Source organism: Sapajus apella, unplaced genomic scaffold (genome assembly GCF_009761245.1).
Source record: "Sapajus apella isolate SASKATOON/1434 unplaced genomic scaffold, GSC_monkey_1.0 scaffold5, whole genome shotgun sequence".
NCBI classification, from domain to species: domain Eukaryota; kingdom Metazoa; phylum Chordata; class Mammalia; order Primates; family Cebidae; genus Sapajus; species Sapajus apella.
The window spans coordinates 20,673,684-20,699,251 of NW_022436945.1; the positions used below are offsets into that span (position 1 = coordinate 20,673,684).

The window sequence follows — 25,568 nt, forward strand, 5'->3', positions numbered from 1 at the left end:
TTTTGTAGGAAGAAAAGAAATATGTGAATCTCTTTAGTTATCTACAAGATAGCAGATTTAATTATACCTTGCCCAGGAGGAAAAAGTTCATGGTGCATCTCCTTGTTGGTTGGTAGCCCTGGGGTTAAGTATTCAACAGGATCATTATTACATCTGAATCACAATTTATCCAGAAATTTTGGAGTCCCCCCGCCCCAAAGAAGTAAAAGCAAGTCTGATGATGACTCTTTTGGAATATTTAGCCGTAACTATCTGGACACACGGTAAGCAGCATATTGAAGTGTTTTTCAAAATTCATGAATAATGTATAACTCATCAGATACTTCTCAGATCATCTTATTCTGAATCCTGAATCTGACTGCAATTCTAAATGTATTTAATCGTGCCAAATCCCCATGTGCTCTTTGGAAGCTGTGTAGGTATATCATGGCAGATAATTAGTCCTCACTTTGGCTGGACATTTTTGATAGTTAATTGACACTACTTAATACAGCCTAAAGAATAAATAAATCTCATAAGTCATTGCTCGCTTTTTCTTTTTAGAGAAGCAAGTTCTCCTTGACAGTTACTTTAAAAGACAAGTCTTCTCAAGATATTTGTTTTCCCTTTTAATTCTTTTGCTTTTGCACTTAAGCTGTGCATTGTTTAGCCTACTTAACATGCAGAGCAGGAAGCTGTTTTCTAACTTTTCCCCCTCTTTTTGAAGGTTATTTGATGCACATTTACTAGAATCCTGTACCTTTTACACTTGCTAATCTGTTCTAAAATTCTTTAGATTTTTTTTTCAAGTGGTGATATGTTTGTAAAGTCCATCTAAATATAGGGTAGACATTTTAGTATGCTGAAGACACACATTCTCTTTAATTTTCTCAATTTTACCTTCTTTTCATATCTCATTCATCTAAAGTAAATTGGGATTTAAGCAGTAAAAAAAATGGGATTCTAAAATGTATAAAATAGTAATTATATAAAAATTGTTTCTTTGGGAAAATTGAGAGATTATACCTAGTTAAGTAGATGACAGAGTACTAATTATTATTTATAACTTTTATTATTATATATCTGCAAGTTGCAAAAGATTGAATTTCAGTTAACTTTGAACAGCTAGTAATTATAAAATACAATGCCAACTGTCAGAAAAATCACTGACTTTTGAAAACCTAATCTTTGAAATTATTTTTAATTCTTTTTCTAAATTTCTTATAATATGAATTTTTAGTATTTGTTAATTTTAATACTTTTAAAATAAGCAACACTAAAAGGTTAATTTTTAGCTACCTTTCTGGGGGTTTAAAAGAAATACATTTGGCACTATAAATTTATAACACAAAAACAGGAATCTGTAATCTTTCATTTTCTTATTGGTAAGCATACACAAATTTCAGATGTTAACACCTTTAATTTTTGCCAGGAAAAAGGATACTAAGTAAAAATATTTTTTTCAATAATTTATAATCAATATTCTATCATTCAAATATTTGTGGGGGAAAGAATACATAGAATAGTAGTTAAAGCAATAGTAGTGAGATGGGAGAGTTCTCTTGACCCTCTTGCAGGACTTCCGAAAGGGGTGGCTTGTTTACTTAGCTGCCACTCTACTCAAATCCCTTGCAGGAGGAAAAGCATGCAGGTAAGCGGGTGCAGGAGCCAGGGCGACTGCCTTTAGGCACCAACAGGAATGAACCCCATACCGGTCCATGGCAGCATCTAGAAGTTGCTTGCAACCTCTGGAGCCCCAGAGGGCATGTGTTACAAACAATGCTCTTTTATCTTTGTTGTCCACGGATGGCCTGAGTGTTAAACAGCTCAGTGAAGAATCAGTGTGATAGCCTTTTTGGGTTCCCACACCCAGCGCATCCCGAAGGCTTGTCCAGCATCCAGGAATAATCAGGTCACATGAACAGATTGAAGGGAGGTGTATGTAGGGGATTTTATGGAGCAATGGAAGTGGCTCTCAGTGGGTTGGGGTTCTGAAAAGGGGATGGAGGGGGAAGAGTTCAGAGATAAGGCCAAACTCCTCTCCAGCGGTACCCGGCCAAACTCCTCTTCATCCATCCCCAACCAAACTTCTCTCCAAATTTTATCTCCAATGTCCAGCTGCCTCTTCTCTCAAAGTTCAGATGCTTCTCTTCTTTCCGTCTCTGCCATGCCATTCTGCTTGTTTGCCAGTGGAGCCTGAGGTTTTTATGGGTACAGGGTGAGGGGTTGTGATGGGCAGGGTTGTTTTGGAAAAGGCAACATTTGAGTGGGAAAATAGGAATCCATATTCTCGTTAGGGCCATGGGTCCAGCCTCAAGGTTGGGGCCCTCACCAGTTCCCTGCCCTCTTCTACCCAGTATTTCCCTGCTCCTGTCTATATCAGTAGTGACAACAGCAGAAAAATATGTTAAGGGCTTCCATGTGTACACCATTATGCTAAGCACCTAACGTACGTTTTCTCATTTAATTATCAGAACAACCCAATGTGGACTCAGATTTAAATAACTTGCTAAAGATCATAGCTGATAAGTGGTAGAAGGTGGACTCAAATCAGACTACTTTTGTTCGGATACCTGAGTATTTACCACCCCGATTCATTGATTTCTCCAAACAATACCAAGTGAAATGAAGGACTACACCATGCATGGTTCCTTGGTCTTTGTGCTCCAAGATGCAATTATTAAAAGTACGAGGTATATGAACATACTTGAGTGCACTACTACCTTCTTACCTCAGTCTTTTCATGTACATTCCTGCCGATTCCTTCATATACATTTCCTTCGCATTCTTACCGATTATTTATTAGCTTCATGGACTGTGACCATACATAATAGATTATCCAATTACTTGATTAATATAGGAAGTCAGGTTGGTGAAGCACAGCCCAAACAGTGCTTTGTGTTCATTTTCTCTTAAGAAATCTGTATGTTCTTTTCCAATAGAACCAACCCAATTGTGATTAATATGTCCTATATAATCTGTTGGATGCTTTGTTTGCCAGAAATAACTGTCAAAACCTACTCCTTGTTTCTGTGGTTAAGCATTTATTTCTGCCTCTCACATCTAATTCTCCGAGGAGTGGTTCAGCTTCTCCCATTCTTAGTTCAGCCCAGTAAGCTGTGGTTTCCAAACATGGCTTTTCTTTCTGTGAAATGACAATAATCCAAAGCCTCATAAATGAGTGGTCTTCTTGCCATGTAGAATTTAAAATAGACCTATCCCGTGAAGATGAAGCTTTTTTTTTTTTAGCTGAATATGGCTTTAATAATAGTGGAAGTTTGAGGCTTTTTACCAACATAGTAATTTTGTCTCTTTATTTTGACTTGGACACAAAATCGTCCATCTCATTCAAGGACCAACTGAGGGACAGCTATGGGAGAAACACCCCCAGGAAAAACAGGTTGGACACCAGCAGTCACATCCGAATGTGGTTTGGCCCTGGAATCTTCCCAACACACACTCTCAAGTTTTCACCTTTCTATCTGTCCAAGCTACAAGCTAAAAATGTTCCTCTCATTTAAAGCTAAAATTTTGTACTTACCACTATATCTTACATCCAGGGATGCTACTTTTCACAGCTTTCTTCTACATATAGAGAGGAGCACTTTTCTCCTTCGATTCAGCTTAGACAAAGAAGATTTTCTTCAAACTTACAACATGAACTTATAGTACAGACTGCCCCTGGTACATGATTTTTGGACTTTATGGTAGTGTGCAAGTGATACGCGTTCTGTAGAAAACATAGTTCAGGGCCAGGCACAGTGGCTCATGCCAATCATCCCAGCACTTTGGAAGGCCAAGGAGGGTAGATGACCCGAGGTCAAGAGTTTGAGACCAGCCTGACCAACATGGCGAAATCCCATCTCTGCTAAAAATACAGTAATTATCGAGGCTTGGTGGCACACGCTTGTAATCCCAGCTACTTGGAAGGCTGAGGCAGGAGAATCACTTGAACCCAGAAGGTAGAGGTTGCAGTGAGCCGAGATTGCACCACTGCACACCAGCCTGGTGACAGAGCAAGACTCCATTTCAGAAAGAAAAAAAGAAAAAGAAAACATCATTCAAATTTTGAGTTTTTATCTTTTCCCAGGCTAATAACATTCAGTACAATAATCTCTTGTGATGCTGGGCAGTGGCAGTGAACCACACTTCCTAGTCATCCAGAGGATGACAAGGGTGAACAACTGCTACAGTGCGCTGTGTTGTCAGATGAGTTTGCTCAACTGCAAGCTAATATTCTGAGGATCTTCAGCCTAGGCTTGGCTAAGCTATGATATTCAGTAGGTTAGTAGTATTACATTCATTTTTAACTTAATGATATCTGCAATTTACAATGGGTTTATTGAGACATAACCTCATTATAAGTCAAAAAGTATCGGTACATTGATGCCTTCTTGATCAAGATGTTGCATAGTACCGTGGTTAAGAGCACGGGTCTAACATCAGACTACTTGGGTGTAAAACCTAATTCTGCCACTTGGAAGATGCAAGCTCTTGGGTAACTCACTTCTTTGTGCCATGGTTTCCTTATCTGTGAAATGGGGTAGTATACAACTAGTTATTTGTAAATTTCTTAGAATAGCACCTGACATATCCTTTTTTGTTAGTTTGTTTTTTGAGACAGAATCTCTGTCATCCAGGCTGGAGTTCAGAGGTGTGATCTTGGCTCACGGCAACCTCTGTTTCCTGGGTTCGAGAGAGTGTCATGCCTCAGCCTCCTGTGTAGCTAGGATTACAGGTGTGCACCATTACGCCTGGCTTTTTTTTTTTTTTTTTTTTCTTTTCTTTTCACTAGAGAAGGGGTTTTGCCATGCTGGCCAGGCTGATCTTGAACTCCTGGCCTCAAGTGATCTGCTCGCCTTGGACTCTCAGGGTGCTGGGATTACAGGCCTGAGCCATCTCACCCAGACATGTTTCTTGAATTGTATGAATAAATATAGTTTTGGAGTTACAGTACTACAATAGTGGCACCCACCTTCCCTAAGCCTGGAACCTTCAAGCCAGTTTTGTGCAGTTAAGTCCATTTGTTTGTACTTCCTCTTCATCTTGGAATTTCCACTGAGATTCTATGTCCTGTCATAGCAAATCTCAGTTCCACTAATCCTTGGCTTATTTGCAGACCAGGGAAAGATGACAAATTAGAAAGCAGAGATTGCCAGTTTTTCCCATCTGATGATTCACTTAAGTATTCACAAAGTACCACCAAATGGTTAATGTAGTTCACGTAAACTCTAAGTGTGTCATTTAAAGAAAAACTCTCTTTAGTGATGATCTATTGCTAACAATACTTACAGTTTGATCTCTTTGTTTCTGATAGGATTGATTTATTTGAATTGTACAAGACACTGGCCAATATACAAAGACTTGCAGAAATTAATTCCCTCCAGCCAGTCTTCTTTGCCTAAGAACTGCAGAATAGCCAGTGAAGCTAATTCATTGCACACATGCAAAAATCTGTTTACACCATGAAGCCTGTTCTCCTATGTGATACCCACTGCTGGCAAAGTCAAAACCGAAAATATTGGCAAAAACAAAAACAAAAACGAGAGACTTAAATAAAGAGCATGTGTGGCAGATGGTGGAGATGAATAGTTGATCATCACTGTCTGCTACTCACTCACTGTACTCCCTTCAAATTGTTGCAGTACCATAATTTTGCCATGATTATCTATGAAATTATGTTGACTGCTAAGCTCTGATTCATGCTTTTCTTAAGTCATCTACGGGAAAGATGACATTCTAATTGCACTCCTGATTTTTTTACTCTATGAGTTTGTTAAGCACAGACACGTTTAACTAAAGAAAAAGCCTAAATGTATGTAATTTGACATTGTGACAGATTAATACTTAGGCATTAGACCAGCAGTACAATTAGACTGCTTAAATGTGTCCTACATCTTAATGTCTATATGACTTTAAGAAGTCACATTAAATCCTCCTTTTTTAAAGGGTCTGTTGCCATTTTGTTGATTGAAATAAATGAAAGTCTACCAGAGGATTTAAGTGAATTATGAAAAGGCTCATCACAATTACACCTAATTCTAGAAAATTGAAATCTAGGGAATTAAGTGTAAATTCAGAATATCTCAAGGTAAGAAACTATATTTACAGTAGATTTCCTAATGTGGTTATTGAAAATGTAACTCTTATTCTTTGAGTTATCTGAATTATTTTTTAATAAGAATAAAACCTTAGTCTCTGAAGTACAATTTGAAATGACAGCTAAAAGTAAAATTTAAAATTCAGATGACATTGTGTGCGTATTAAAATTATATTATGCTGTATTAAATGTCATAGGATAGAGTTTACTCAAAAATAGCCAAAATACATAAATTTTCATATAATATGGTTTAAATTTTGGAGGATTTCAAGCTTTTTTAGTGTGACTTAAAATAAGAAATTAATTTTTCAGAACGATCAAGTACATATATGTGTGTGCATATATATGTGTGTGTATATATGTACACATATGCACATATGATATATATGTATATATATATACACACACACACACATATAAAAATCTAAAACAAAATTTTCCTTAAACAACCTGAACTTCATGTATAGCTGGTTAGAGCTCCTTAAATGGATTCAATCACCATCGCATGGGTCATGGTGCTCGGTTGAAAAGCACTGATCTAAACTGTCCATGATTGTTCCCATTTTAAATGTACTCATCAGGTTACAACCACAAGGAAAATAAGATTTGTCAAACTGAATTCGGCTGCACATTGCCTACAGTAGTTCCCATCACAATACACTCAGTTACAAGAATGGGAGAAGAGAGCCTTCTGCTGTTCATTTCTTCTATCAGATAGGAATATTTCCTCTGTGTTTTGACAATTTTCATCTATGGAATGAGCTATGCATGGGAAAATAATAAATTTTATCCCCCGAGTTTATTCTTAAAAGACATGCATAACCTCCAACTAGAAGTCATGACAACACTAAAATAACTATAAAATAGCTACTACACATAAGCAAAGAAGCTTAACAAAGTAGTTCATGTGTATATCCTTGTGACCACCAAGTATAGAATTTTCCCATTGGACTTTTTCTTAGCAGTTTTACTGACTCTGCTGACAACACCCTGCTCCCTAGGCTGGGTTTGAGGACTGCACTTTGTGCTATAAAACACATCCATGGATTATTCCAATTGACTACATTGCCCTGTTAGAAAGAAAATCTCAACTAAAAAGGTTATAGGCTAGGACCTAAAAGGGAATGAAGAGAGTAGTGTCATTCATTCAGAACTTCAAAAAATGCAAAACCAAACAAAATCAGCAAATACCAAACAAAAGAGCAAAAACCACATTGCTTTCTCAGCTTGGCCAGTGACATTGCAATTAGGATTAACAAATGTCTTGCTAATAATTCTGCCTGTGGCCATTGTGAAGGTAGATATAATCCTCGGAGATCACAGGTAATCTGTCTCCCTGCTATATTCTTCTTTCAGCCATTCAACAAGCACTTACTGAGCATGGGACTGGAATGGTCCTAGGATTCAGAGTATATGCTTGAACAATTTATCCTTACCCTGCCCATAGAGAGTTATACTTTACAGAAAAGGTCACATGAATAGGTAGCCATACTTTAAGTGCTAAGAAGAGGTAGGCAAAGGATGAAGACCAAAGAGGCAATGAGGAATCAAAATTACACAGGCAATCCAGAAGAAATCTTGAATGAGATGCCCCGGAACTCTATTTTGAAGGACTCATGAGAAATAGATAGATAACAAGTCAAGGAATAACAGAAGAAACACATCAATGTCATGGAATAGCAGAAGAAACACATTAATGTCATGAATACATGGAACAACATGAGTCTTTTCAGAAATGATACCTACCTTAGATCTGTGGAAGTGGCAAATGGGAGCATGTGAGAATGGGAAGAGATAAGAGTTCAGATCCAGAAGGCTCTTCTGTGCTAAAATAAGGGATTGTGATTTATACTGAAGTTAGTAGAGGAGAGTTTTAAACTAGGGACAGACTTGTTACTCTACATACATTTCGTACATTTCCTAAAATAATCATAAAATTCTCTTTTTTTTTTTTTTGAGACTGAGTCTTGCTGTCTCTTAGATTGGAGTGTAATGGTGCAGTCTCGGCTCACTGCAGCCTCTGCCTAGCAGTTTCAATTGGTGCTCCTGGTTCAGCCTCCTGACTAGGGGATTACAGGCACCTGTGACCATGCCCAGCTAAGTTTTGTATATTTAGTAGAGATGGGGTTTTGCCATGTTGGCCAGGCTGGTCTTAAACTCCTGACCTCAGGTGATCCACCTGCCTAGGCCTCCCAAAGTGTTGGGATTACAGGCGTGAGCCACCACACCTGGCCAGAAAATTATTTTTATTAGATACACTTTCCTGCTAATCCCTAGGATGGAAACAGGTTATAGAAAATGACACAAAAAATAAGTGATAAACAAATAATAAACATCAGGAAATCACAAAAATACCATAAATCCTATAAAGTACTCATCAGAGTTGTACCTTGTACCTGACACTAGTTCTTAGATGTTATGTCAGATTATTTTTTCTTCTACCCAAATTTAGAATGACTTAAAGTGATTCCTTTGATTATAATGCCAGAAGCAACTATCACTAAGGGGTAGAGAGAGGAAAATATGATCACCCAGAAAGGTGAGTTGTTTGTACTTTACTGAACAAGAAGAATTTAGGTTGTGTTGATTAATCATATGCAAATAACATTGACAATTGGATACTAGGATGAAGTAGAATTTTCAAAAGTGCAAAATGAAAATTCCGTAGTGTATTCTAAAAATTAGATACACATGACTCAATGGGAAATAAAAATCAGTTTTTCCACTCCTTGTCCTTTAATGGATGAAATACGGGTAGAAAGGACCAAATGCATCAAGTCTATGCAGCCTTACTGTAATCAGAGTAGTGGGAATGTGTTTAAGGTTTCCATTGTAGCTGTAAACAATAACTACCATATTAGGGTCTTAAGACAACAAAAATCTATTTTCTAAAAATCCTGTAGTTCAGAAGTCTGACATAAATCTGCTGGAGCTAAAATCTAAATCTCAGCAAGACTGCATTCCTTTCTAGAGACTCAAGGGGAGAATCGGTTTCCTTGCCTCTTCCAGTTTCCGGAGCATGCCTACATTTCTGGATTTGTAGCCCCTCTTCCATCTTCAAAGCTGGCAATGACAAGTTCAGTCTTTCTCACATAACTTTATTCTGACATTGACTTTTCTTCTGCCTCCCACTTCCACTTCTAAGAACCCTGATCACAATATGGCTGAGTCAGGTTATCCAGTATAATCTCCCTATTTTAAAATTAGTTTATTAGCAACCATGGCAAGGTGGAATGAAGAATTCAGGTAGCAATACCACCTGAAACCCTCATTCCGCTTTACCATGTTACCTGGCACGTTCACAGTTCCACAGATTAGGATGCATCCATTTTTGGAGGGGACCATTATTCTGCCTGCCAAGAGAGTTTGAGAGTGAATGTGTAGGGAAGCTCCAGCCCCATCACAGGGAGCACTAAGACTACCTCTGATGCCACTGAATCCATGCAGCCCAGGAAGGCATAATGCAGGCATGAGGGGATCTCCAGAGCTTGCTTCTCCACCCATCACAGGCTCCCAGGGAAGTTTAACAGTGAGATTTTGCCACTCTCCAAAGAAATAGGAAGTAAATAAAGGAAAACATTTCAATGAGCTGGGAAAATCAATGAAGTAACCTGATCCAGTGTTGCTTCATTGATTTCTCCCCCCTTTTAGCTGATCATTGAGTTTTGTTTGCTGGTCACCAGAGATCATGTTCTTCCTTTTCCTTTTATTTACCTGCTCTGCACTCCTGAGCTCTTCAACACTCTTTTGCTCCTAATTGTGATTGCCAATTTTACTTTCAACTGATCAGCTTATTGACCAGAGTAAGAAGCCAGCATTCCAAACGTTTAAAACTCTTCCCATGAATGGTTTTTCAGCCCCTACCAAAAGGTCTCAGAGCCTCATCACTCAACAGTATTTCAGAACTCAGTGTTTGCTTGAAACCTTCCTCAGAGGTTGAAACCTTTGTCTTTCTCTCAAATCACAATCATTAATGAACTTCTATTACAACTCAGCTTGTTATTAAAGGAGAAGTTCCAACCCAATAAGCTTTTCTCTGTGATTTCTGAAATGTTTCAATAGGCAATCCTAAGCAAAGAGCTTGAGAATATGATTTGAATATATTACACTTGAATATGATTTGAAAATAACCATCTTATTACAATAACTGTATAGTTTCTCAGGATCACTACAGCAAAGAAAAATGAATGGATGCCATGATATTCGGTTCATTAAAAAAGTTAGGATTACTTCGGTAAATCTAAATTGCTATGATTTGCCCCTGTGCAAAAAGTGATCACCTTTCAATTCTACATCCAATGTGATTTGAGCTTTAATGTTGTCCCTTTTAGACTTTCACATTAAAAAAAAATGGAAATTAAAACATAGAAATACCTCATATCACATGTTGTCTACTGTAATGGTATGTTCTTTCTTAAGACATCCGCTACTACTGAATTTGATTTAACGTATTTGTACTCATTGAGTATTTTAATAAGAGTTACTTATTGCAGAGGCTATTTCTTGCTTCTCCTCACTTACTTTTAAAATGCTTTACGATGGTTTATATGGAATCAAAGATAGAGAAAATATCTATTATACACTTTTCAGTTCTCTTTTCTCTTCCATCTTTTTATATGTATAAAAATATATGCCACGGGGAATAGCAAAGATAAAATGAGCACTTCCTTCAGCATTACAACCCAAAGGTAATATTCTTACAGTTAATGGAGACTTTATATACTATTTTTAGAGTAAACATCCATTCCTGAAGCCAATATTAATATTTATTACAGAATATATGTTCTACAACTTTATCTTAAACAAACATTCAGTTAATTATCCAGTTTCAGAACTAAAGAGTAAAAAGATCATACTACCAGATGATAATTACCCAGTTATGATGTAAAACTTTGACAATTTGAGACCATTAAAGTAAAATGGCTCTAAATTGATACTTCCAACTCATTTAGTACCACACTAACACGCTTTCTAGTAAAATCATTGTAAAGTAACCAAAAAATTCTGTTAACCTATAGAAAGCACCCCATGTGCATCATTATTGTTCTTATTTGGACTTCCATGATAACAAGAGCTGATTTCTCTTCTTTTGACAAATAAACGTGAAGATTCAGTTGCTGGCAATTCAAGACACTGGTATGAAACAAATGCTGAACGTGGATTTTATGAAAGAAAACAGGTTTTCAGGTTGGTGATCACCAACTGGTTAAATCCATTCCCAAACATCAACTTTCTATTTAAACAAAATCTTGCAAATTATTGGAATTTTCAGATTTGAGCCTCTGAAGAACTAACCTAAAATATTGACATAATTAGACCTGTTTCCTTTTCTTCTAAATATGTGTTTTATAATTTGCTTGTTTTAAAACTTTGTGTCACTGATTGGGAGTTTATTTACCACATGTCATTTCTACTTTTTGATAACAGGTGTTGAATTTTAAAATATTTCTTAACCTTTGATTCTAACTCAATGGAGGACAAAAGGTCCAAGTGTAAAAGTACACTGCCTTTTTCTCATCCACCTGGGTGTTGAAACTATTCTGAGATGCTAATTCAGGTATCTTGAACCCCACCGAAACTGTATGTAAACTTTTCTGGGTACACATTTGCATTTATGGGAAGAGACAGTACATTCAGTTTTCAACAGAATATTAAAGTTCATAATTTCTGAGTAAGTAATTTTGAATATAAGAAAATCCGAGAGACTAGAAGGAAAATTATGAAAGCTGTGATTATTTCCATGAAAAAATAAACATGAATGACCAAGAGTTGAGTCTATTCTTAGAGGGATAATCCATTGGTTATTGTGGAATATATGGTCCTGTCTGTTCCTGGGTTTTATAAACTCTCTTTATTCATATCAGAGAATCATCTCATTTGCAGCACTTCTTTCCTTTCTTTCCACTCTGCTCCTTCACATGAGAACCTCTGCTGTCTCTAACTTGACATGGGTAAAGAAGAGAACCTAAATGAAGCCACATCTCTGATGTCCATAAATTGATCGCTTTCAAGCAGTCTCCACACATTTTTCTGCTGTAGTGCAGTTTTCATGTGCCAACCAGCAGATTCATGTTTGAGTTGATTCAGCAAGACTGCTTGAGACATGGCGTGCAGAATCTCCACTGTATATAATAATGCCACATTCAGAATGACAGTGGTCTAAGCCTAAGGGCAATAAATGCTTCTTGAGATACATTCAATTGCTGTCTGAGTTTAGCCTAAGGTACAGAGAAAAGTTGCTGATGCTTTCAGAAGTGTTTAAACATTTTAATATTGTCTTGGCAAGTCAGCTTGAACTAGAGCACTCCTAGGTATAACACAGTGGAATGCTGTAATTAAAGGACCAGAATTTCTAAAGCTTTAGATAGTAGCCCTCTACCTGATCCTCTTAATTAAATATGCTTACGTCTCTGAAAATATTCTGTTAAAAGGGTTGTACTCGTGGTGATATTGGTCAGTCTATTATCCATGATAAGGAGACATAAAAGAAGTAGAATGGGCCAGGCGCGGTGGCTCACGCCTGTAATCCCAGCACTTTGGGAGGCCAAGATGGGTGGATCACAAGGTCAGGTGATCAGGACCATCCTGGAGACCATCCTGGCTAAGATGGTGAAACCTCATCTCTACTAAAAATACAGAAATTAGCTGGGCATGGCAGCATATGCCTGTAATCCCAGCTACTCTGGAGGCTGAGACAGGAGAATCTCTTAAACCTGGGAGGCGGAGGTTGCAGTGAGCTGAGATCAGGCCACTGCAATCCAACCTGGCAACAGACCTATACTCCATCTCAAAAAAAGTAAAAGAAGTAGAATGTATGGTTATTAGATCCCAGGCTATTGCTTGGAACAGTTAATTTACTGCAGGTAATATATCTATGATAATTATTTCAGTGGCCTATTGCTTTGTCAATGAACTCTTTCCTCCAAACAAACAAACACGCAAATATAACTCAGTGGCTTCAAACTTCAAACAACAAAGATCAATTACTTCCCACATTTCTATGGATTGGCTACATGGTTTTTCATGTTCTGCCTGGCTCACTCATGTGGCTGCATTCACCTGGAGAACTGGCTAGGAAAGATTTTGCTGGGACAGCTGGATCTCTCTCTCTGAAATGGGGTTCCATCTGCAAAGAGGCTAGAGCATGCTTTCTCTCAGGATGGTGACCCCAGAGTTCCGGAAATGAATGAAAAATTGTGACCTCCTAATAGCTAGACTGAAAATAGCACAGTGTCCCTTCTGCCACATTCTGGTTGTCAACGCTAGTCCAGCTTCAAGGGGTGCAAATCGACAGTGAGAGTAGTAATGTCACATTCCAAAGTGGGTGTGTGTAGGGAGACGAAGAAATTCACATCCGTGCATCATGAAATCTTCATAGCTCATGCTGAATGCCTTGTTTAGTTTTATTATTTTTGATGTATGAATAGAGCATTGCATTTTAGGTATTTACCCTGTGTTTACATTGTCTTGTCCTGATTTTCAACTTCTTATTCTTAAAGTAATTTTTGCTTATTTTGACCCGTCTTTAAATGGAGCTGGTCCTTGTAGTGCCCATGCAAGCTAAGCAAGATAGGAAGCTGGCAACCTAATATCTTAGGGACAAGTTTCAAGTGAAACAATTAATTGTGAGGTTGATCTGTGAGGTTGTAAAGATAACTCCAAATAATACATCATTTGCCCTCGAAATTTGAGCAACCATGACACATACTGAGTAAATCTTTTTTCAGCAAACACCTAATAAAGAAGTATTCAGAGGATGCCTAATGTAGAGTAAGCAGAATGCGGTAGCCAGCATATTTTTCTAGATAGGTAATAGCTCTGTGTGTCAGAGGCTCTATCAGCGTAAATCTGTTAGCACTGCTAGAAGAGTGACTCAAAATATGTACCCATTTGGTTGACAATTGGTACTTTATAATAAATTATCTGAAACGGTTGGGGCCAGATATATCGCAAAATTTGGAATCCTTCATATGTTATGAGTTAACATCATACGTGTGACATATTTTATTTTAAAAATCTAAGATTCTAAGGCCATGCATTTAATTAAACTCATTATTTCTGTAGTAAAACATATGAATATTCACACTATGTGAGCTAAAAAGGATGAAAATAGCCTTGCATTAATTCATATCAGGTTTGTTATAAACTTATGAAGGAGGGAAAAGAAACCCGTTTTGTTTCCTAAGATCTTTTGAAGACTGAATTTGGATGAGGGAGTGTGCACCTGAAGTAGGTAATATTTATTGAGGCCTTACCGTGTGTCAAGAATTATTATAAGTACTTTACATATATTAAATAATTACATTTAATTCTCACAGTCATTCTAAGACATTAACACATTCTTAATCATTTATTATCCAGATGAGGAAACTAAAATTGAGTAACTTGTCCACATTCATACAGCTGTGAAGTAACAAAGTTAGAATGTGAATCTAGATCACCTGGCCACTGAGCCTGCTCTCTTCAACAATATCCTTTTTATTCCTGGAAGACTACAGAGAGAAAAAAAATCTCTACCTCCTTAAATCGCTCCAGGGGCTATGACCTACTATTTACTGAACACCTACACGGCAGCCGGGACCACATTACGAGCTGTGTAGACATAAACTCTTTTATTTCACAATACATGGGGGAGTAGGTATTATTATCTCACATATAAGGAACTTGAAGCTCAGAAAAATTATGTCAGAAGTCACACAGCTTCTAAGTGGTTGAGCCAGGAAATCACAGTGAGCAATATTGGGACTCTAAATCTCCTGCTCTTTTCAAAAGTTCATCACTCTTTGCAGGAAAGGCCCAGGAATGATACAGATGATGCTACAGCAAGGAGTGACTGGCCCGTCTTCACATATTCTTCTAATTTGGTTAAATCAAGTGATTTTATAATAAATTAGAACACGCTTTAGGAATCTTAATGGCCCTTTTGTGGCCAGAGTGACACTTACTTACATAACTATAAATTTCCCGTCTTCCAGAAAGTGTCCCCACATTTAGAGGATCACAGGCTGCTTGTCTCAATCGGTGATTCCTGCCCTGACTGTGAACTGTGACTGTGAACGGTGATGTGTTTGCCTGTCTAGTCTTCCCAAATTCCCCAAGAGGCAAAAGGCGGGGATCTATTAGTTATTTATATGAAAAAGCCAAGTCCAGACCAGTTGTGCATCTTTTGGATCTTGTCTCTTCACCTCCAGTCTTTATCAACTGCGATAATAGTTATCCAAAAAAAGGTTTGGTTAACCAACATTTATTTAATTATTTTTTCCTCAGTCCTATCATACAAGGTGAAAGTAAACAATTTTCTAGCAGCTATTTTAGAATAAAGCACTTATTTAATCATTTGAGTAAAAGAGATATTTTCGTTTGGACCAATGACAGTGAAGGGAATGTGAAAATAATTTTTGTAAAATACTTTTCACTTATCTTTTATTTTTCCTGTTTATCCTTTTGTAAAACCTTCTATAAGTCCACCAAATGTCACAACATTTAAGTGTGCATCTAGAAAAAATAAAAGTCTTTGTGTAGGGGAAGTCAAGAAGCATGGAAAGAAAACCAAACACTTTAAAAAGGGATAAAGGAAAAGCTTCATATGTGTGTTTGTTGTTGTTGCTGTTATTTTGTCTCTAAAGGAAGAAAATACCAGGGCAGGCGCAGTGGCTCACACCTATAATCATAGCACTTTGGGAGGCTGAGGCGGGCGGATCGCTTGAGGTCAGGAGTTCGAGACCAGCCTGGCCAACATGGCCAAACCTCATCTCTAATAAAATACAAAAATTTTCTGGGTTTGGTGGTGCACACCTGTAGTGCCAGCTACTCAGGAGGCTGAGGCACAAGAATCGCTTGAACCCAGGAGGTGGAGGTTGCAGTGAGTCGAGATTGTGCCACTGCACTCCAGCCTGAGTGACAGAGTGAGACCCTATCTCAAAAAATAAGATAAAATAAAACTAAATAATATAAATTAATAAAGAAAAGAAATTGCTACTTATTTTTTTGCAGATTTTGTCAAGTAATCTTAGTCATATGCTGGAGCTTGATGTTAATGGTCAAACTGGAGGAATGGTGTAGACGTAAGGGAACTTCACACATGGACTTACAGCCCACTTATCTCATGTGGTCAGCAAGACAAATAATGTATGAATTAAATTAGCAAATGATGCATACAGCTTTACATATCTGATCTTTAAGAAGACTCATTGGCAATATATTCAAACTAAATATAACCTTTTCGTATCTTCTCTCAGTAAATACAAAGATCCATGTATCTCTAGCCCAAAGCCACAGACCTGGATTAGAGTGAGTGACTTGGAATCTAGCAGGAGGCATAACTCTGCATGCTTAAAACCCTTCCTGGTGCACAACTGTCTTCAAGTCTTAACGAGTCTACTGTGCTCTCCTATCATCATGATGCCGCTAATGGGTTCTGAATTGTGTAGGGCAGCTTCTGGAAACACGAAATTCCTCTCTAAATCTGGGCTTTCCTTGTTATTTCTAATGATTTTATCTATTATCTATCTGTCACTTCTCATTGAGGTCATTGTAACAGCATCTAGCAGCATCTGCCCACCACCCATCTACATACCCTGCTTAGTAAGAACAAAAATACTATGTTTTTGAGTGAAAATCTGACTTCTTAGGATAGCATATAATTGTCCCCACTTTCAGAAACATAGTTTTAGGAAGGTTGTGTCATTCTTTTCACTAATTAGTAAAATTTGTGACTCTGTGGCATCTATTTCCTGTGCTACTCAGATTTGTTTTCTCTTTCTTTGCAGACTGTAGCTTTTTCTGATGGTTATAAGTAGCAGTAATTGACCTCTAAATAACTCAGCTGCGATATTTTAAGAAAAAGCAATGTGTTGTAGTGGGAAAACAGTAAACTGAAAGTCAAAACACTTATTCTTTGGCTTCAGCTCTCCCATAGCTTGGACCCCTTCACAGCTCCATCCTCCTTGCTATATGATTGAGGTGCTAAATTAAAGAGATGAACTTCATGTGGGAAGTACTTCATGTGTTAGAAATTGTTCTAAGATTGTTCGCTAGTATGATGGCTTAAAACTGTCTACGTTCTCCCAGGACTTTGGGAGGCTGAGGCGGGTGAATCTTTTGAGGTCAGAAGTTCAAGACCAGCCTGGCCAACATGGTGAAACCCTGTCTCTACCAACAATACAAAAATTAGACGGGTGGTACTGGCGTGTGCCTGTAACCGCAGCTACGAAGGAGAATCACTTGAGCCTAAGAGGCAAATGTTGCGGTGAGCCAAGATTGTGCCACCGCACTACTGCCTGCGCAGCAGAGAGAGAACCTGTCTCAAAAAAAGAAAAGAGGCTGGGCGCGGTGGCTCACGCCTATAATCCCAGCACTTTGGGAGGCTGAGGCAGGTGGATCACGAGGCCAAAAGATCGAGACCATCCTGGTCAACGTGGTGAAACACTGTCTCCAATAAAAATACAAAAAAATTAGCTGGGCATGTTGGCGCACGCCTGTAGTCCCATCTACTCGGGAGGCTGAGGCAGGAGAATTGCTTGAACCCGGGAGGCGGAGGTTGCAGTGAGCTGAGATTGTGCCACTGCACTCCAGCCTGGGTAACAAGAGTGAAACTCCGTCTCAAAACAAAAAAGAAAAGAAAAACTGTCTACTTTCAAGAGGGACGTTAACTTTATGTCTAGGAGAGGATCTTAACTTTCTAAAATGATGCAATTGTTCTAGTAAACAGTATAACTTGATTAAAATGGAAACCTCTGCAAGTATGTTAAGCAAGAACAGGATTTGGTGGATCCCATTTTTACTTCCAGTCTTCTCAAAATTTGATATGATTGATGGGGTATGGGGGCATTAAGAAATACGGAAAAAAAAATCTCTGAAGAGCTGGCTTTATTTTGGAAAATGCTTGCAGAGAATACTACTACATTTTCCTATTGTCCATTTGTACTGATTCACTCAATGCCAGCTAAGAAGATTTGTGATCAGGTGTTTTCCATCTTCACTAAGATCAAAAATTTAAAAAACAGCGCTAAAGCATAAAATAATATTCTTAGATGTTAGAAAACACATCCCTCAGTGAAGGAATCAGAAGAGTTACTAATTATGAAAGGTTTTTCCTCTATAATGCCACAAAAAGTAGGACAGTTTAAAAGTATCTCTTTTGTGCAAAGAAGAAAGAATTGCATTTGATGATTCTCTAAGATCCTGCATAAATTTTGTGTTTTTAAAAATTTATAATATATGCATGCATAATTAAAATAAGAAAATATGTAAACAAAGAAAAATACAATTTCACTCATGCCCTTCTTTAATAAGTTGCATCATAATACAGATTGCATTTGTTAATCACTGGTGTTTCTTTTGAAGATTCACTTTAGTCAACCAAATTGGAAGTTTTGATTGCTTGTGATGAATCTCTTATAGTCCTTCTTGATTATTTTTCTAAATTTGATGACAAACGCTGCAACCTGTCTCAGCCAATTAGGCTTGTCAACTTCCACTGTGGTCCCCAATCAAGTGTTTTACTTTGGAAATGACAGGAGATCCTTATTAAAAGTCATGGCTCTTGGATAGAGATGTGGCAGCTTGCATGTATAAGATGGCACAGAAGACAAGCTGCCTTTCATTAAAAGCAATAGAGGAAATCAATTTTGTCAGAAAATACTCCAGACTATGAAGTAAAGACTGAAGGAAAGAACTGAAGAGCATCTCACAGCTGATTGGAGATTCAGTCAATCTATTTAATAAATGAGTATAATCGCTTATGAGCAGTAGATAGTTTAGGTACACAAGTTAAAAAGTAAGAAGACTTGTTTGAGCATCAATATGGAATTACAATCTGTTTATAAATGCATCTCAAACAGAAGGAAAACAAGTGCAATGACTTTCAAGCTAAAAACACAAATTAATCCCTGAAAAGCAGCCACCTGTATAAGTCATTGTATAAGTGAGCTGACATACTGTGTGAGACATAAATAAATGTGGAGAGACGACAGGAGACAATTCTGGGTCATTTCTGCAGGGAATGACCACATTCATAAAGATATTATTCATAAAGATATTATTTTTCTATTTCAGACAAACACATTATAGAGATATTATTTTTCTATTTCAGAAGCTCAATTCCAGATTACTTTCACATGGCCTTGCCATTGACTACCATAAGAAAAGAGGAACCATTTGATTTGTTGAAGCAGTGAAAAAAAAAAGAAATATTTTGAGTAAAAAGTGGACCCGATCTTACACTTTGCATTTGTATACTTTTTTCCCCTTTTTCCCCCTGTTCAAAGCATTTAGGTCAGTTAAAAAAAAAAAAAAAAAGTATCCCAAGATAGGAAATATTCTCAAAGAACTTGCAGTTTGTTCATTTAAACCGACTAGATTACAAAAACCATTAATAAAACTTGTCAATAATTTGGCTTTTACGATGCATCTAAACTACACCTTTGAGAAACAGAAAATTTAGGATAAAAAATGAGTAATAAAGTACTTTTTTCCTTTTGATGATAAAATTAAGATAATATTGCCCACTTAGAAGTCAAATGGCAGCGTGGGAAACTGGAATAAATAATTAACCTTACACTTTACCTACAGAAGAAGGTCAGGTAATTCTAGATTTCTGTGTAGAACACTGGAATTTCCATGTGAACGCTTAGTACAGGTCAATAAAAATCCCAGGACACTGAGGTTCAATCATCAATGAGCCAAAAAATGTCAATATTTCAGTTACCTATCACTGAAGGAAAAAATGACCAGCATTAGTGGAAAGCCTTAATTTAGGAGATTTAGCCAAGTAAAACTTCTAAAATATTCTATATAAATGTTAAACTACAGGGGATGGTATATGGAAGCAAAAGCAGAGAGTGTACTTATATTGGGAATAATTTAAATAACTTCTCTTCTATTTTAAACAAATCTACTAGGATTGTGCATATGCAAATCTCACTGATTCCACTGATTGCAAATATATTTTCAGAGGTCAGATTTGTCAGTCTTTAAGTCCCAAGTCTTAGAATAAAATGATACCATGTGATAATAACTGGAATGCAATCATTATTATGTTATTTTGTTTGGCAAAAAAAACAATAAAACGTTTTAAATAAACCCCCCCCCAGGTTATTGCCTTAGAATCTGTTGAAGTAGAGCAGGTTTTTCTATCTCCCATTCTCTCTTTCTCAAACAAAAACAGTCTATAAAAACATTTTTAATATTTAGAAAATACATAACCATTCTCCAAAGACAGATGCATGCTTTCAATTACACATACACATTTTGCCATCTTTAGTCTTGTTGCCTAAGAATTATTTGGACATGATTTAGCTCTTTAGAAGTAAAAGCCACTTCCACTTTATTGGAAGGCACCATTAATTAGGAGTACATGCAAGTACATCAAAAGTGTAGTCACTTGCCTATATTCACCCAATACATTACATTTCAGATAATATGGCCAATGCATTTCTGTGTGAACTTTCAGGGAATTATCCTACAGCACATTTGGAATGGGGTGAGGGGGATGTGGGTTAGGGTGGGCAGGTGCGTGATATTGTTAGTATATTCATACCTATAACTACCAGTATTTTACTTTTTACTGCATAATGTGCTGTCAGTTTACATTCTACTTCCATGCCACCCCATGTCTTGGAATATATTTTAAATATAAGGTTTTGCATATTTGCATAATGTATTCACAGGAAGAAATCCAATTGGCAAAAGCACACCACTTCTGGGATAATTTATAAGTCCAGAAAATTGTCTATTTGGATTTAATAATTTTTCTTATGGATGTGGAAAATATTAACACTCATGCAAATTTACCCATGTACTTAGAGCTTCTAATTGAGAATATCCTCATGTCCTTGTCCTGTAACAAACACATATATATCTGTCTTATCTACACAATTTTGTATCAAAATGTATCATTTTGTCTATTTTCCTATTCTATAATATTGAATGTCTTTGCAAAACCTTATATTTGATGCACATGAGATTAAAAACTATCCTATGGAATGATGAGCTAGAGGGTGTTGGGAAATGAGAAAAAAAGATGGCAAGGAATATATTTATATATTTCCCCCAATGCCATGTAGATTAGGGAAGCCTGTTGAGGAGTGTCCAATACTAATGGGTTATTCTCCTTGGATTTCAGATTCAAGGCCTCTTCCAGATGTAGCCCTGACTGGGAAGTGCACTCGTGAGTGTGATGAGTATGGCCACTCAGACTCCTGCTGGATGCCGGTCCGCACTTCTCCCGAGAGGAAGAAGAGCCAGCCTAAACTCTCTACTTTCATGCCTGTTGATGAACGAGGAAGCCAGGAAAAGCTGGCCAATGGGGAGGCTGCCATCATGGGTGACCGCAACAGAAACCTCCTGAACAAAAAGTTAACCTCATCCTATGAGACCTTCAATGCAGCTAGCTTCAGCAAAAATGAGGAAGCCCACCCTGAGGATATTCCCCTTACAAAAACGGGGGAATATAAGCCATCTCCCGTGAATACTCTCACTAGAAGAGAAGTTTACCTGTAGGCTGTAAAGGAGCAACAGCAAAGTTCTTTACATGTATGAAAAGGATAATAAGGGGCAAAAAACCTTACAAAGCAAAATGGTTTAATCACAGAGAAGGGGCTACCAAAGAGACAAAGCTTTGCCTGCCACTTCTGCCTCCAGATCAGGCCTTTAGTGATACTGCTAGCCTGATTCTACTGTACAATGTAGAGACCATCCTTGTTACTTGCATGTCTAACTCCTTCACTGACTCCCAACACTCACTTTCTCTTCCCCACCCCTCTCCAAAAGAAAAAAAAAAAAAAGAAAAGAAAAAAAAAGAGGGAATGGTTGCAAGTTTCTTTCACGGTAACTGTACGAAGCCTGATTAGCAGAACACAACACACTCTCATTATCCCTAAGCTGAAGCATGATTTTAGTCACTTTGATTTTGTTCGAGTGTCATCCGGCTGGTCAACAATAAGCAGGACAGATAAAATATATTTCAGACATACCATCATGATATGGTTTATCACCATCAAAGGCAATCCTTTGAAAGTGATAGAGTCTCTCTAAAGGTACAGTCCTTAGAAAGAGGGACTGTATTAAAAAGCATTTTGGGAAGATCAAAGCTTTAATATTCCAACAAAGACTAAGAGCAAAACAATACTCAGTGGGTGATTGCAGTCCTAAATTGGCCTATGTTGTTATTTCAGGTCAAGAGCATCAACTTCAATTTCATACATTCACCAAATATTCTCAGTATACACAGTCTTGATTACATGTATCAATTTCACTAATTATGACTTATAAAAAAGCATATTTTTTTCAGAACAGGACCACTATTATTAACTAACTTGAACAATTGTATCATCCAAAGGCCAAAGATCATATGGCGGATCAGGGAGATCATGAAGTTGATTTGGTCTTGACATGGAAAACCATTAAAACAAAAGCAACTGAAACCGTGTGCGCACAGAAACAATCAAACAAACACTAGCTTATTTTATAGTGCCCAGGAACATGTTTCTTCTTTTAAAATGGATTTCATTAGAAAGCGCAAAGAATGAAAACTAGTAAATATATTTTTGGTATTATAATAGGCAATTGGTTGAGGTTCAAGTTTAGTTTCAGGTAATATTATCAGGGAAGATTCCATGTTTTAAAATAGTATTTATGGGTCATGGGTAGGTGAAGAAAGATGCATTCGTATACAGTCTTGTTAGTTAAGTCCACAATTATCATTTTAGAATCCAGGCTATGCTTGCTGCTTTTTTTGTCTGTATTTTAAATTACAATTGCATTTTTTACTTGTTCAGTGCACACATTCATGCACCATAAGTGCATTAATTTTAAATTGTGTGCAATATAGAAATATTTTGAGAGTCACAGCATTGAAACAAGGTGACACCCTAATTGAATTTATCAGGAATGTGACTTGAACATTATTTAATATATGTTTTAAATTTAGAATGAACATGAAAGAAAGGGGTTCTGGGCAGTGACATTTTTCACAGGATGTATATCCCAAAGTTGAAAGCAGAGTTTTTCCAGTGCAATAAAAAGAAACAGAATATGCAGATTTTGAGCCACTTACTCTATAGAGGATAACCGAATATGCCTGCAAGTTGAGCTGGGACATTCAGACGAAAGTGACAATCCATGGACAGAATAGGGAATAACAGGTGTGAAGACAACAAACTCTCATCAATGTCAATGAATGTTTGTAAGCTGGTTAAGGCATAGCCTTGATTGCTATCTAGCAAACTGTAGAAACAATGTAGCTTTGGGTAGTTTCATGCTTTGCAGAATTTCTTAGAATATAAAGTGACACAGCCTGGAATATAGGTTGGTAATTTACTATAGGTCCTCAAAATACTTAACTTTGAAAACCACTTCTCTGTTTGGTGGGGTACTATTTGGGGGTCATTTCCTTATGCTCTTTCTTAAATGAAGTTTTCATTTTGACGTCAGTTTATGTATAATAGGTAGGATGCAAAAAGATATGTAATGAAACAAAAACATTGGACTAAAATATCGGTAATTGAACATGTTTATGTTTGATTATTATTTACACTATGGAAAGATGCAATTCTAGTACTTTGTTAGGAAACTGCATTAAAGCAGTTCTGCCTTGTATAATCTGTAAGTACCTATTAAGACAAAATACTTCTAAAGATACTTATGAAATGTATACATATTTTTTCTTGCACGTTACAAAGGAAATAATTGCATAACACAGATATTCGACAAACTTTTTTTTAATGTATTTCTTTCTTTCACGAGACATTGAAACTACTGATAGCTCATTTCACTCTATCTTAAACCCTTCTCTTGTCTATAAAACTAATACGGGTCACACCGGACCTTTGGATTAATTGGATCCACATTCCCCAATGATGTTTGCACCACATTCAAGACAGCCATGCCATTGTCATTTAACTCGTGAACCTCTCTTTAGAACTAAAATGGGTGTGAAAGAATAAAATTCAGTGTACTGTAAGTATTCACAGTAATTCTAGTAGAATTAGCTATCATAACATGTTTATTCTATAATGAGCTGGCATGACACAGAAATATATTTTGTGTTTGTATGACTTTTATTTTGAATAGGTTAAATCTGGTGCCACTCCATATATAGAGTGCTTTTGAAAAAAAAATCAATAAAAAGAAACAAAAAAAATAAATAAATGAGTGAATGCAAAATAAGCAACTGTGCCTTTTATACCTGTTGTTATGGTAAAAAAACGGTTGTTGGGTTTGGACGATGAGGGGAAATGGGCTATTCCCAACTTTTTTGATCCTGTATATTTATCCGTGTTTATTTTCTGAAAATAATAAATAATATATTAAAAATTTGCCTTCTGACAAACTCAGATAATGGACCAGTCTTAAATATTGTTATTTCATAAAGCGAAATTAAGGCATTAATATGGGCTGCTTAAATCTGACTGAAAGATGAAAGCATTTATTGTAAGAGTAACAGGTTTTATCAGGAGTGAAATCAGTCCATTTTGCAAGGTAAAATATTGATTCAGAATTTTATTCTTTATTTCTTTTTTGTTGTGTTTCTTTTAGCTGCAGTTTCATTTTGGTTGTACAGTATATAAACCATATTTGTTTTATGTACACAAGAATCTCAAGTGAATTTTGCATGCATTATACATTAGGACACATTTATAAATTAATGAGTAACTATATAAATTTATGTGCATTAAAACGTCTGTAGCTTCAGTCTAAAATCTACTGCTCTTTCTGAATCTCCAGATATCATTTCTATATGGCTTCTGACTGGCCTGCTGCCTGAGTTTCAGAAAACAAGGGAGGCATTATTTTTATGGGAGGAAGAACTAAGATGGTACTGAGGATGTCTGACTGAAACCCTACCCTAGGAAGCTGTCTTGTAGGAAGATAGAATAAAACACACAGACCAGAAGAAATTGTCAAGAATCAAACAGCCATCCAAAAACAGTCGTGAGAAATCTAAAGACCTAAATAATCTTAGGTATATGCTGTCAGTGATAAATAAGTAAATGTGTCCTTAAGCAAAAAAACAAAATAAAAAATGAAAATGATCATGAATATAATAAAGCTTGTTAGGTGTGACCTAAGCAAAGGTATAATGGTAACATCTGGAGGAAGGCATCATTTTTTTCAGCTACCTAGGGTTTACTTTCAGATTTTCCTACATTTTAAAGCACTTGCATTCAGTGTGGTACGATCTGTTTGTAATGTTAATCATTGACTATTGTTCTGCTACTTGGATGTTGATAGTGAAGCAGAGAACAATTTATCATCGTTTATTATGAGTCACTATGCACGCAACTATGCTTAACATGGCGAAATGTATTAAACACTCGTCCAACTATTTATGAAATACTTTACATAATTTAATTTGCTTTTGTACAGTTTTATGTAAATAAATTGCTTGTCATTTTTGTCTCTGCAAATTAAAATATAACATGGTCAAATGGTTTCACACTTGTAAGTGTACTTCTCTGTTGACAGGTAATTCAGTTTTGATTGGACG

General features: G+C 36.8%; 1 protein-coding gene and 1 long non-coding RNA gene across 8 annotated transcripts in view; one reads left to right on the plus strand and one right to left on the minus strand.

Moving 5' to 3' along the window:
• Window positions 1-25,438, plus strand: part of PCDH7 (protocadherin 7) — a 410,550-nt gene extending 385,112 nt beyond the window's left edge. For 3 of the 7 annotated variants that reach the window (XM_032273691.1, XM_032273695.1, XM_032273720.1), the window contains one exon: window positions 21,204-25,438. In XM_032273691.1, the coding sequence (XP_032129582.1) occupies window positions 21,204-21,580 (377 nt within the window). In that variant the 3' untranslated portion in view covers window positions 21,581-25,438. The remainder of the gene's footprint in view (window positions 1-21,203) is intronic. The other 4 variants (XM_032273705.1, XM_032273707.1, XM_032273698.1 and 1 more) reach the window with 2 other exon arrangements.
• The window catches only part of LOC116548070, an 854,356-nt gene that overhangs the window by 507,132 nt on the left and 321,656 nt on the right, over window positions 1-25,568 (minus strand). The gene's annotated exons all lie outside the window — the stretch shown is intronic.